Source organism: Oncorhynchus gorbuscha, linkage group LG14, assembly GCF_021184085.1.
Source record: "Oncorhynchus gorbuscha isolate QuinsamMale2020 ecotype Even-year linkage group LG14, OgorEven_v1.0, whole genome shotgun sequence".
Taxonomy (NCBI): Eukaryota; Metazoa; Chordata; class Actinopteri; order Salmoniformes; family Salmonidae; genus Oncorhynchus; species Oncorhynchus gorbuscha.
The window spans coordinates 60,719,521-60,732,507 of record NC_060186.1 but is presented as its reverse complement, the minus strand read 5'-3'; the positions used below and the strand labels follow the sequence as shown (position 1 = coordinate 60,732,507).

Here is a 12,987-nt window from a genome sequence, read left to right as displayed (position 1 = left end):
CCATGAAAATAACACACTATATAGCAAAGTGTAATAATGTCATACCTTTTGACGTCTGCTGCATGACTCCCTTCTGAGAAGTCTTGCGGAAATTCTGCCAGAAGGATTTGTTCTTCTTCTTATTGTCCCATTTACCTAGGAGGAACAGAGAGAGAGAGAGAGATTCAGTCAGACAACACTACGACACACACTCACAGACACCCAGACACATCAGAAGGACCCAGTGTTTAAGAGAGAGCATTATCTGGAATGTAAATAAGGAAATGTTTAGAATTCAATTTTACTTGATTTATTCACTACCGGTAATTCAAATAAAATTGACCCCAACCCTGCTGGTTAGCTAGAAACAGTAACAGAAAACAGAAGTATTTTTTGTTAAAGGTTGATTGCTACTAACCTCCAGAGCCGTCTTCAGAGCTGGACTTGTGCAGAGACATCCTGGAAAGTACAATGGTGACAGAGAGGAGAGAGAGGGTTAACATCAGAATAATAGATCCTTCTTTCTTCTCAGCACCACACACCATTACTTCTCTAGCACAGAGACGTCTAAACACTGGGGACGTCCAGTCAACTCTGTCCCTCTGAGATAGAACATATGCTGTTGTTTGGACGCGATGCTGCTGATGTCTCTGCGTTTCTGGGTTTTTACTCTGGCTGCTGTTCAATGTCTTCACCACTAGAGGACAGAGGTGGAGCTCTACACACACACACACAGGCTGGCTCCTGAGGAGCGCAGGGCAGAGATACCTTTAGAAGAGAGGAATGGGGGGATGAGAGGAGAAGAGGGTGGGGGTTGGAAGAGAGGGGTGGATGAGAGGAGACGAGGAGAAGAAGGAGGACAGGGCTGATGGGAAGATGGGGAAAGAGTGGATTGGAGTGGATGAAGAAGGGAAGGGGAGGGGCAAAGGAGATGGTAGAAGAGAAAAGGAGAAAATGGGGATTAAAAAAAGAGTAGACAGAGAGAAAACCACGGGGCAGACTCAGCCTGTTTCTGTTTCCACTTCCCTCCTTGGGATTGACAGAGTCGAGAGAGAGTGAGCAGGAGAGACAGAGACGCAGAGAGAGAGGGAGGAAGAGAGAGAGAGAGAAAGAGAGACACGGAGACACAGAGAGATAGAGCAAGAGAGAGAGAAAGGAAGAGAGATAGAGAGACACAGAGACACAGAGAGCGAGAGTGAGGAGAGAGAGAGAGAGAGAGAGACACGGAGACACAGAGAGATAGAGAACGAGAGGGAGGAAGAGAGAGATGGGGGAAAGAGTTAAGAGAGCGTGGAAAGTTACTGGAGTGAGGAGGAGTAAGGATGCGAGAGCCTCAAAACTTCACTTTAATTTGACAACCTGATTCTCACTGCCCTCAAAAGCAAGAACTCACAACATTGAATAAGAAGACCCTAAAAGCTTCTCTAGAGTTCTATCATTTATATAGTACAGGTCTATACATTGACAAATGTTATCCCAAGTAGTTCCAGTCTTGGGCTGATGTTTGAGTGTTGTTTTCTCCTATTCTCTGTTTATCCTCTTCCATTCCCTTTTACGGGGCAGCGCCCAACACAGAACACATGTTCACTGTGGCGAATTCTTTCTCTTGTTATGGAAGAAAGGGACACCACATGAATGGATCTGTTTTCAGTCTGTTTTCCAGAGAGGACTAAGACATGATAAACTCATTTGTTCTCTTCAGAGCCCAGGAAAAAACAGAGATGTTTGAGAGAGAGTGATTGGCACCATTTAAATGTATTAGTGGTATAATGATAGTATTATACGTTTATTAAAGTATTTTGTGTTCACCAGTATATGTGTCTACGGCAGTGTGTGTCTATGGCAGTGTGTGTCTACGGCAGTGTGTGTTTACAGCAGTGTGTGTCTATAGCAGTGTGTGTCTACGGCAGTGTGTGTCTACGGCAGTGTGTGTCTATGGCAGTGTGTGTCTGGCAGTGTGTGTTTACAGCAGTGTGTGTCTATAGCAGTGTGTGTCTATGGCAGTGTGTGTCTATAGCAGTGTGTGTCTACGGCAGTGTGTGTCTACGGCAGTGTGTGCCTATAGCAGTGTGTGTCTATAGCAGTGTGTCTATAGCAGTGTGTGTCTATAGCAGTGTGTGTCTGGCAGTGTGTGTTTACAGCAGTGTGTGTCTATAGCAGTGTGTGTCTATGGCAGTGTGTGTCTATAGCAGTGTGTGTCTGGCAGTGTGTGTTTACGGCAGTGTGTGTCTATGGCAGTGTGTGTCTATAGCAGTGTGTGTCTGGCAGTGTGTGTTTACAGCAGTGTGTGTCTATAGCAGTGTGTGTCTATGGCAGTGTGTGTCTATAGCAGTGTGTGTCTACGGCAGTGTGTGTCTATAGCAGTGTGTGTCTGGCAGTGTGTGTTTACATCAGTGTGTGTCTATAGCAGTGTGTGTCTATAGCAGTGTGTGTCTATAGCAGTGTGTGTCTATAGCAGTGTGTGTCTATGGCAGTGTGTGTCTACGGCAGTGTGTGTCTACGGCAGTGTGTGTCTACGGCAGTGTGTGTCTACGGCAGTGTGTGTCTATGGCAGTGTGTGTCTGGCCGTGTGTGTTTACCCGTGTGTGTTTACAGCAGTGTGTGTCTATAGCAGTGTGTGTCTATGGCAGTGTGTGTCTATGGCAGTGTGTGTCTATGGCAGTGTGTGTCTACGGCAGTGTGTGTCTACGGCAGTGTGTGTCTACGGCAGTGTGTGTCTATAGCAGTGTGTGTCTATGGCAGTGTGTGTCTATGGCAGTGTGTGTCTATGGCAGTGTGTGTATGGCAGTGTGTGTCTATAGCAGTGTGTGTCTATAGCAGTGTGTCTATAGCAGTGTGTGTCTATAGCAGTGTGTGTCTATGGCAGTGTGTGTCTATAGCAGTGTGTGTCTATAGCAGTGTGTGTCTGGCAGTGTGTGTCTATGGCAGTGTGTGTCTATGGCAGTGTGTGTCTATAGCAGTGTGTGTCTATAGCAGTGTGTGTCTATAGCAGAGTGTCTATAGCAGTGTGTGTCTATAGCAGTTTGTGTCTATAGCAGAGTGTCTTTAGCAGTGTGTGTCTATAGCAGTGTGTGTCTATGGCAGTGTGTGTCTATAGCAGTGTGTGTCTATAGCAGTGTGTGTCTGGCAGTGTGTGTCTATGGCAGTGTGTGTCTATAGCAGTGTGTCTATAGCAGTGTGTGTCTATAGCAGAGTGTCTCTATAGCAGAGTGTCTATAGCAGTGTGTGTCTATAGCAGAGTGTTTATAGCAGTGTGTGTCTGGCAGTGTGTGTCTATAGCAGAGTGTCTATAGCAGAGTGTCTATAGCAGAGTGTCTATAGCAGTGTGTGTCTATAGCAGAGTGTCTATGGCAGTGGACAGTTTGTGGCAGTGCATTGTCTGTCAGTGCTCCCTGCTCTATTGGAGTTATGGTTAAACACATGAATCATGCAGGGGGAGTCAGAGAGGACAGCTTGTCCAGTAGTAGAGGCCCACAGAGACACATTAAGTCAGTCTTCATCAGGCATCCAGTGACCCACACACGTCCCCCCTGAGAGAGATAAACTCAGGCCATGGCCTCCATGCTAAACCCATCACACAAACACACACACAGACACACGCACACACACACACGCTGATGCATGCAGAGAGGTAGAGACAGGTGGTTGTCAGTTCAGTGAGGGTGGAGGCATTGTGTGTGTGTCTGTGGCAGGAACAAAACAAGCTCGACAGGTCTCCCCTCCTCTTTGTGAGGGTGTGTGTGCATAGTAGACGTGACGGCCTTCTGGGCACTATGGGAAAGTTTAGGGCCGTTTAAAGCCTGGCTGCCATGGCAACGTAATGAGATGCTAATGGAGGTCTGTATGCTTGCCACCTCCTCATCTATCTCTCTATCCCCCTCTTTCTCTATCTCCGGGTTAGGCCCCAATGGGCCCCAACTAATGCTAATAGAACTCCCTCAACAGAAGATCTTTCTCCTGTAACCTAGCCCCCTGCTCCATGCTCTATAAATTACCACACACACACACACACACACACACACACACACACACACACACACACACACACACACACACACACACACACACACACACACACACACACACACACACACACACACACACACACACACACACACCAATGTTTCTAGAGTCTGTCAGTCAGACCATTGTGTGCTAAAGCTACTTAGCTGGTTTAGGCTAAATCTCTGCATGCTTCTTTACTTCCAACATTTCTCCTGCTTGGTTGCACTTTTCTTCTGCTTCAGCCAACTTTCTTGTTGTAAGTTAATACAGGAAGGCAGACCTGTTGTAGCCTTTTCCTGCAGTCAATTACCCAAAGTGCCCTCTTTGACCCCATGGGTGGAATGTTATTCATATTTGTCATAATTTCATCATTAATAAAGATTTTAAAAATGAAACCGAGGAAAATACGGTGTTATTTCAGTCTTCTGTTAAGTATATAGAGTGTAATATTGGGATGCAAACTCAAAAAATGTTAAGCCTTCTACCATGTGTGTGAGGTGTATACTTTTGTTTCAAAGTAGATTTGTTTAAGACTAACAAGAAACACTCTGTGTGACCCTGATTTAGCCCACTGCAGTAAAAGGTTTGGTTCTAAACTTCCTGCTGTAACCGTACACAAAGCAACGCCATACAGAGAGTGAGTCTAAGGACAGAACCATGTTGTGTGAAGGAGCATGTGCAACAGTCAGTAAGCAGTGCCTTCACTTTCCTAGTGGGGTGGAGAGTTTTAGTCATGATTGAATTATGCCACAGGAGAGTAAAGAGTGTTCCATAAAGACACTCTCTCGCTGTTGGGTGTGTGTTCTATGCCTCGCCATCACAGTGAGGAAATACTCTGGGGAAATCACACTGAAATGACTTGGCCTGAAAGCTGGTGTTTTAGTTAGTATTTTCAGAGATCTATGTGGAGGTTAAATGAGGACAGATTGTACAGTGCTATGCCAGTACTAAGCTTCTCTATGTCCACACGCACACCACAATGAGAGGAGTGAGGCAGAGAGAAACACACACGTGCACACACACACCTCTACAAGGGTAATGGAGCAGCCAGGGACAGGGGGACAGGGCCTCAGTCCAACAGCTCCCAGCAGCGTAATGGAGCAGCCAGGGACAGGGCCTGAAAGTCCACTGTCCACTACAGTACTACACACACACACCTCTACAAGGGTAATGGAGCAGCCAGGGACAGGGCCTGAAAGCTCCCAGCAGGTAGCGCTCAGTCCACTGCCTACAGTACTACACACACACACGCACACCTCTACAAGGGTAATGAAGCAGCCAGGGACAGGGCATGAAAGCTCCCAGCAGGTAGCGCTCAGTCTACTGCCTACAGTACTACACACACACACCTCTACAAGGGTAATGAAGCAGCCAGGGCAGGGCCTGAAAGCTCCCAGCAGGTAGCGCTCAGTCCACTGCCTACAGTACTACACACACACACGCACACCTCTACAAGGGTAATGAAGCAGCCAGGGACAGGGCCTGAAAGCTCCCAGCAGGTAGCGCTCAGTCCACTGGCTACAGTACTACACACACACAGCTCTACAAGGGTAATGAAGCAGCCAGGGACAGGGCCTGAAAGCTCCCAGCAGGTAGCGCTCAGTCCACTGCCTACAGTACTACACACGCACAGCTCTACAAGCGTAATGGAGCAGCCAGGGACAGGTCCTGAAAGCTCCCAGCAGGTAGCGCTCAGTCCACTGCCTACAGTACTACACACACACACCTCTACAAGGGTAATGGAGCAGCCAGGGACAGGGCCTGAAAGCTCCCAGCAGGTAGCGCTCAGTCCACTGCCTACAGTACTACACACACACACGCACACCTCTACAAGGGTAATGAAGCAGCCAGGGACAGGGCATGAAAGCTCCCAGCAGGTAGCGCTCAGTCTACTGCCTACAGTACTACACACACACACCTCTACAAGGGTAATGGAGCAGCCAGGGACAGGGCCTGAAAGCTCCCAGCAGGTAGCGCTCAGTCCACTGCCTACAGTACTACACACACACACACACCTCTACAAGGGTAATGAAGCAGCCAGGGCAGGGCCTGAAAGCTCCCAGCAGGTAGCGCTCAGTCCACTGCCTACAGTACTACACACACACACGCACACCTCTACAAGGGTAATGAAGCAGCCAGGGACAGGGCCTGAAAGCTCCCAGCAGGTAGCGCTCAGTCCACTGCCTACAGTACTACACACACACACACACCTCTACAAGGGTAATGAAGCAGCCAGGGCAGGGCCTGAAAGCTCCCAGCAGGTAGCGCTCAGTCCACTGCCTACAGTACTACACACACACCTCTACAAGGGTAATGAAGCAGCCAGGGACAGGGCCTGAAAGCTCCCAGCAGGTAGCGCTCAGTCCACTGGCTACAGTACCACACACACACACACACACACACACACACACACACACACACACACACACACACACACACACACACACACACACACACACACACACACACACACACACACACACACACTCACACTGATCATCCCTCTCAAGCTCACAGCAGGGCATCCACTCTAACAATGGGAGTCCTTACAAGGTGCCAACAGTGCGGTGAATCGCTAGAGCCCAGAGAAAGTCAATGGAGGGACAGGAGAGAGAGGACGTAGCAGTTCTCTAGGAGAAAAGATGACCTAATAATGATATAGCTCCTGTGTCATGTGATGTGTCTATTATATATCTGTCTCCCTCAGTGATAATGTCAACAGCTGGTGGCTCACTACACTACACCAGCTCTGTGGGGAGAGTGCTGATGAGGAAAAAAGACACATAGCTAGCCCACAGAGCTCCTGGCATCCGGCTGTGTGTGTGTGTGTGTGTGTGTGTGTGTGTGTGTGTGTGTGTGTGTGTGTGTGTGTGTGTGTGTGTGTGTGTGTGTGTGTGTGTGTGTGTGTGTGTGTGTGTGTGTGTGTGTGTGTGTGTGTGTGTGTGTGTGTGTGTGTGTGTGTGTACAGTGCCTTGCAAAAGTATTCATTCCCCTTGTCGTTTTTCCTATTTTGTTGCATTAAAAACTGTCATTTAAATTAATTTTATTTGAATTTCATATAATGGACATACACAAAATAAAAATAATCCAAAAATTGAACATGAAAAAGTGTTGTGTGCATACAGTGGGGAAAAAAGTATTTAGTCAGCCACCAATTGTGCAAGTTCTCCCACTTAAAAAGATGAGAGAGGCCTGTAATTTTCATCATAGCTACACTTCAAATATGATAGACAAAATGAGAAAAGAAATCCAGAAAATCACATTGTAGGATTTTTAATGAATTTATTTGCAAATTATGGTGGAAAATAAGTATTTGGTCACCTACAAACAAGCAAGATTTCTGGCTCTCACAGACCTAGGCTCCTCTGTCCTCCACTTGTTACCTGTATTAATGGCACCTGTTTGAACTTGTTATCAGTATAAAAGACACCTGTCTACAACCTCAAACAGTCACACTCCAAACTCCACTATGGCCAAAACCAAAGAGCTGTCAAAGGACACCAGAAACAAAATTGTAGATCTGCACCAGGCTGGGAAGACTGAATCTGCAATAGGTAAGCAGCTTGGTTTGAAGAAATCAACTGTGGGAGCAATTACTAGGAAATGGAAGACATACAAGACCACTGATAATCTCCCTCGATCTGGGGCTCCACGCAAGATCTCACTCCGTGGGGTCAAAATGATCACAAGAACGATGAGCAAAAATCCCAGAACCACACGGGGGGACCTAGTGAATGACCTGCAGAGAGCTGGGACCAAAGTAACAAAGCCTAACATCAGTAACACACTACGCCGCCAGGGACTCAAATCCTGCAGTGCCAGACGTGTGCCCCTGCTTAAGCCAGTACATGTCCAGGCCCGTCTGAAGTTTGCTAGAGAGCATTTGGATGATCCAGAAGATGATTGGGAGAATGTCATATGGTCAGATGAAACCAAAATATAACATTTTGGTAAAAACTCAACTCGTCGTGTTTGGAGGACAAAGAATGCTGAGTTGCATCCAAAGAATACCATACCTACTATGAAGCATGGGGGTGGAAACATCATGCTTTGGGGCTGTTTTTCTGCAAAGGGACCCGGACGACTGATCCGTGTAAAGGAAAGAATGAATGGGGCTATGTATCATGAGATTTTGAGTGAAAACCTCTTTCCATCAGCAAGGGCATTGAAGATGAAACGTGGCTTCGTAAGAATCATTTCAAGGTCCTGGAGTGGCCTAGCCAGTCTCCAGATCTCAACCCCATAGAAAATCTTTGGAGGGAGTTGAAAGTCAGTGTTGCCCAGCAACAGCCCCAAAACATCACTGCTCTAGAGGAGATCTGCATGGAGGAATGTGCCAAAATACCAGCAACAGTGTGTGAAAGCCTTGTGAAGACTTACAGAAAACGTTTGACCTCTGTCATTGCCAACAAAGGGTATATAACAAAGTATTGAGATAAACTTTTGTTGCTGTACACCCATCCAACTTGAAGGAGCTGGAGCAGTTTTGCCTTGAAGGATGGGCAAAAATCCCAGTGGCTAAATGTGCCAAGCTTATAGAGACATACCCCAAGAGACTTGCAGCTGTAATTGCTACAAAAGGTGGCTCTACAAAGTATTGACTTTGGCGGGGTGAATAGTTATGCACGCTCAAGTTTTCTGTTTTGTTGTCTATTTCACAATAAAAAATATTTTAAATCTTCAAAGTGGTAGACATGTTGTGTAAATCAAGGTTGTAAGGCAACAAAATAGGAAAAATGCCAAGGAGGAAGAATACTTTCGCAAGCCACTGTATTTGCATTCAGCATGTATGTGTACTTATACACTGTGTGTGTGTGTGTGTGTGTGTGTGTGTGTGTGTGTGTGTGTGTGTGTGTGTGTGTGTGTGTGTGTGTGTGTGTGTGTGTGTGTGTGTGTGTGTGTGTGTGTGTGTGTGTGTGTGTGTGTGTGTGTGTGTGTGTGTGTGTGTGTGTGTGTTTAAGACCTAACCACCTGGTATGAGGGGGTCCCAGTGATCCGGGATGGACAATGAGAACAGCTAACGCTAGGGAGCGGAGTCATATCCCACAGGAAGACCAGTGTGGTGACCCCTGTAGAGGTAAAGGTCAGAGGTCACAGGGATATCCTCTATGCAACAAGATCTTCTAAATTTGACGTAGTAAGGATCTATTTTTGAAGCATTAAATCCTTGTGGTTACAGGGTTAATTCCGTGTGGTTACAGGGTAATTCCGCGTAGTCACAGGGTTAATTCCATGTGGTTACAGGGTTAATTCCGCGTGGTTACAGGGTTAATTCCGCGTGGTTACAGGGTTAATTCCGCGTGGTTACAGGGTAATTCCAAGTGGTTACAGGGTAATTCTATGTGGTTACAGGGTTAATTCCATGTGGTTACAGGGTTAATTCCGTGTGGTTACAGGGTTAATTCCGCGTGGTTACAGGGTTAATTCCGTGTGGTTACAGGGTTAATTCCGTGTGGTTACAGGGTTAATTCCGCGTGGTTACAGGGTTAATTCCGCGTGGTTACAGGGTTAATTCCGCGTGGTTACAGGGTTAATTCTGCGTGGTTACAGGGTTAATTCCGCGTGGTTACAGGGTTAATTCCGTGTGGTTACAGGGTTAATTCCGTGTGGTTACAGGGTTAATTCCGTGTGGTTACAGGGTTAATTCCGCGTGGTTACAGGGTTAATTCCGTGTGGTTACAGGGTTAATTCCGCGTGGTTACAGGGTTAATTCCGCGTGGTTACAGGGTTAATTCCGTGTGGTTACAGGGTTAATTCCGCATGGTTACAGTGTTAATTCCGCGTGGTTACAGGGTTAATTCCGTGTGGTTACAGGGTTAATTCCGCGTGGTTACAGGGTTAATTCCGTGTGGTTACAGGGTTAATTCCGCGTGGTTACAGGGTTAATTCTGTGTGGTTACAGGGCTAAAACAGAAACAACTAACATGTTAACAGTTCAGGCATTCATTCCAGGAGGTTTGGTTAGGGCTATGGTTTGGGGAAGGCTTAAAACAAAAAAAACAAAAAAATGATGCAGTATTACCATCAAGTATTCTCAGAGCACATTGTGAACTTCTGTAGCGCAGTGGTCTGGTCAGCGCACCATGTTTCCCAGCATCATGAGTTCGTGCCCAGTGCTAGGCAATCATTTTATTTTCATTTTGTGAGAGCAGAGGAAGACATATATCCATGTTCTCCAGACCTTTTCAAACATCTGAAATCAAAGTCTATTTTCAGTGATCTGGCTGCCTCTATGAGAGAAACACTGAGGACACACACACACACACATACACACAAGTGTTCTGACTAACAGGAAGTCAAAGCTTCATGCAGGCCACAACATCGCCTCATGAAATCAATGTTATGCTGACTCTTTTCTGATTTTCCAATATGGTGTTGTTTCAAACTTATATGGTCTTTAAGAAACAATATTTATTGATCTTGAAGTGAAGAGGGGACAACACTTTTGAACCCATCCACAAAGGCAGCCTATGCTTTGTGTAATTGACAGCACTCACACAAAGTGCAGACTACATCAACTCTGGTCCTTTGAAACCATATTAAAGTCATTCACTGCTCAGTTGGCCAACCAAGCATTATCCCTGGCTGTCCATCAAAGACTGGTAAGCTCTGTTGTCCTTTCCTAATGATAGGCCTGTCTCTCGCCACTCTCTCCACAGCCAACTTCGTGTGGTGATCAATAAATCAGAAGAGGAAGTTCCATATTTGGCCCCTCCATGCGTTGGTGTTAGTTGGAGTGTGCTTTTGTGTCTTGATCACCTCACTCCGAGCCCCTGTGGGCTGTGTATTGTGGGAGCTGTACCCACTTCGTGCCGATGGAGGGATGGAACAGGCAGGCAGGGTGGCATGCTCAGAGGAAGTCCGGGTAATGTTCTGTGGGCCATTGTCCCGATGGGAGAGGTGAGGATAGGATCATAGCAGGACAGGAATATGTTTGAAAAGAGGGGGAAAGAGTGTCTGTCTGTCCACAATAGCATGCAGTCAATGGGGAGGATAGAGGAGAGACAGGGCGGCACTATTTCTTCATAGAGGAAACGGCAAGCCAGGGGTCACTGAGACTATAAAGGGGGTAGGGGTGGGGGGAGAATGTGCCAGGGAATGAACCATGCCTCCCTTTCAACTACGAAATAGGTGGTATGGCGAGATGCAAGGGCAGGGGGTGAGGGAGAAAGCTCTGGGGTGAAATGAGCTCTGATGAGGGAATCAGGGGTGAGCGGATGGGGTGAGGGTGAGGGTGAGTACAAGAAACGAGTGCAGAAAGAGAGCTACATTGCTACAGAAAGGGGGCCTCCCTCATTCTAATAATCAGAGAACGAGTTCGCACCCTCCATCTGGTTCCTATCAGCCCCAGTCCCAGCTTCAAGTCCTACAGTACAACACTCTGACCAGAATATATAATAACTCTGGTATGTGGTTCCTCAGCTGCACGTGGGCATCACATGAACAGACCAACTCCAAAGGGGCAGGGATTTTATAATAGGAATGTATGTGGAGTGGGGACTCTGAACTGAACCTCACTCCCAGTCCCCATAGCCTTTCATCTGTTCAGCCTTTACTACTAAATCACACTCCTCCCAACACAAACAATGCTGGTCCCTGGGACAGGGAGACATTTATTTAAATTACAGTCTTCGTGACTACGACTGTCAGTGATTAATAACACAGTGACCATGACTGTCAGTGATTAACAACACAGTGACCGTGACTGTCATAGTGATTATCAATACAGTGACTGTGACTGTCATAGTGATTAACAACACAATGACCGTGACTGACTGTCATAGTGAATAACAACACAATGACCATGACTGTCATAGTGATTAACAACACAATGACCGTGACTGTCATAGTGGTTACCAACACAGTGACTGTGACTGTCATAGTGATTAACAACACAATGACTGTGACTGTCATAGTGATTAACAACACAATGACCGTGACTGTCATAGTGGTTACCAACACAGTGACTGTGACTGTCATAGTGATTAACAACACAATGACCGTGACTGTCATAGTGATTAACAACACAATGACCGTGACTGTCATAGTGATTAACAACACAATGACCGTGACTGTCATAGTGATTAACAACACAATGACCGTGACTGTCATAGTGATTAACAACACAATGACTGTGACTGTCATAGTGATTAACAACACAATGACTGTGACTGTCATAGTGATTAACAACACAATGACTGTGACTGTCATAGTGATTAACAACACAATGACTGTGACTGTCATAGTGATTAACAACACAATGACTGTGACTGTCATAGTGATTAACAACACAATGACTGACTGTCATAGTGATTAACAACACAATGACTGTGACTGTCATAGTGATTAACAACACAATGACTGTGACTGTCATAGTGATTAACAACACAATGACCGTGACTGTCATTAGTGATTAACAACACAATGACTGTGACTGTCATAGTGATTAACAACATAGAAATAAAGAAACATAGAAAACAAAACATAGAATGCCCACCCCACATCACACCCTGACCAAACCAACATAGAGACATAAAAATACACAGTGACTGTGACAATGACTGTGACACAGTGACTGTGACTGTCATCACACCCTGACCAAACCAACATAGAGACATAAAAAGGCTACACAGTGACTGTGACTGTCATAGTGATTAACAACACAATGACTGTGACTGTCATAGTGATTAACAACACAATGACTGTGACTGTCATAGTGATTAACAACACAATGACTGTGACTGTCATAGTGATTAACAACACAATGACTGTGACTGTCATAGTGATTAACAACACAATGACTGTGACTGTCATAGTGATTAACAACACAATGACCGTGACTGTCATTGTGATTATCAACACAGTGACTGTCATAGTGATTACCAACAGAGTGACTGTGACTGTCATTGTCACGGGCGTCGTAAGAAGCGGACCAAAGTGCAGCGTGGAGAGCGTTCATTTTCTTTTATCGATATAAAATGTCACCAACAAAACAAAGGAACG

General features: G+C 46.0%; 1 protein-coding gene across 7 annotated transcripts in view; it reads right to left on the bottom strand.

The window, feature by feature from the left end:
* The window catches only part of LOC123995246 (SAM and SH3 domain-containing protein 1-like), a 353,722-nt gene that overhangs the window by 44,896 nt on the left and 295,839 nt on the right, over window positions 1-12,987 (bottom strand). For all 7 annotated transcript variants that reach the window (XR_006831794.1, XM_046298711.1, XM_046298712.1 and 4 more), the window contains exons 5-6: window positions 398-438; window positions 46-135 (exon numbers count right to left, since the gene is read on the bottom strand). Coding sequence is in view for 6 of the 7 variants with exons in the window: in XM_046298711.1 (XP_046154667.1) it covers window positions 46-135; window positions 398-438 (131 nt within the window). In the remaining variant the exon portion in view is untranslated. The remainder of the gene's footprint in view (window positions 1-45; window positions 136-397; window positions 439-12,987) is intronic.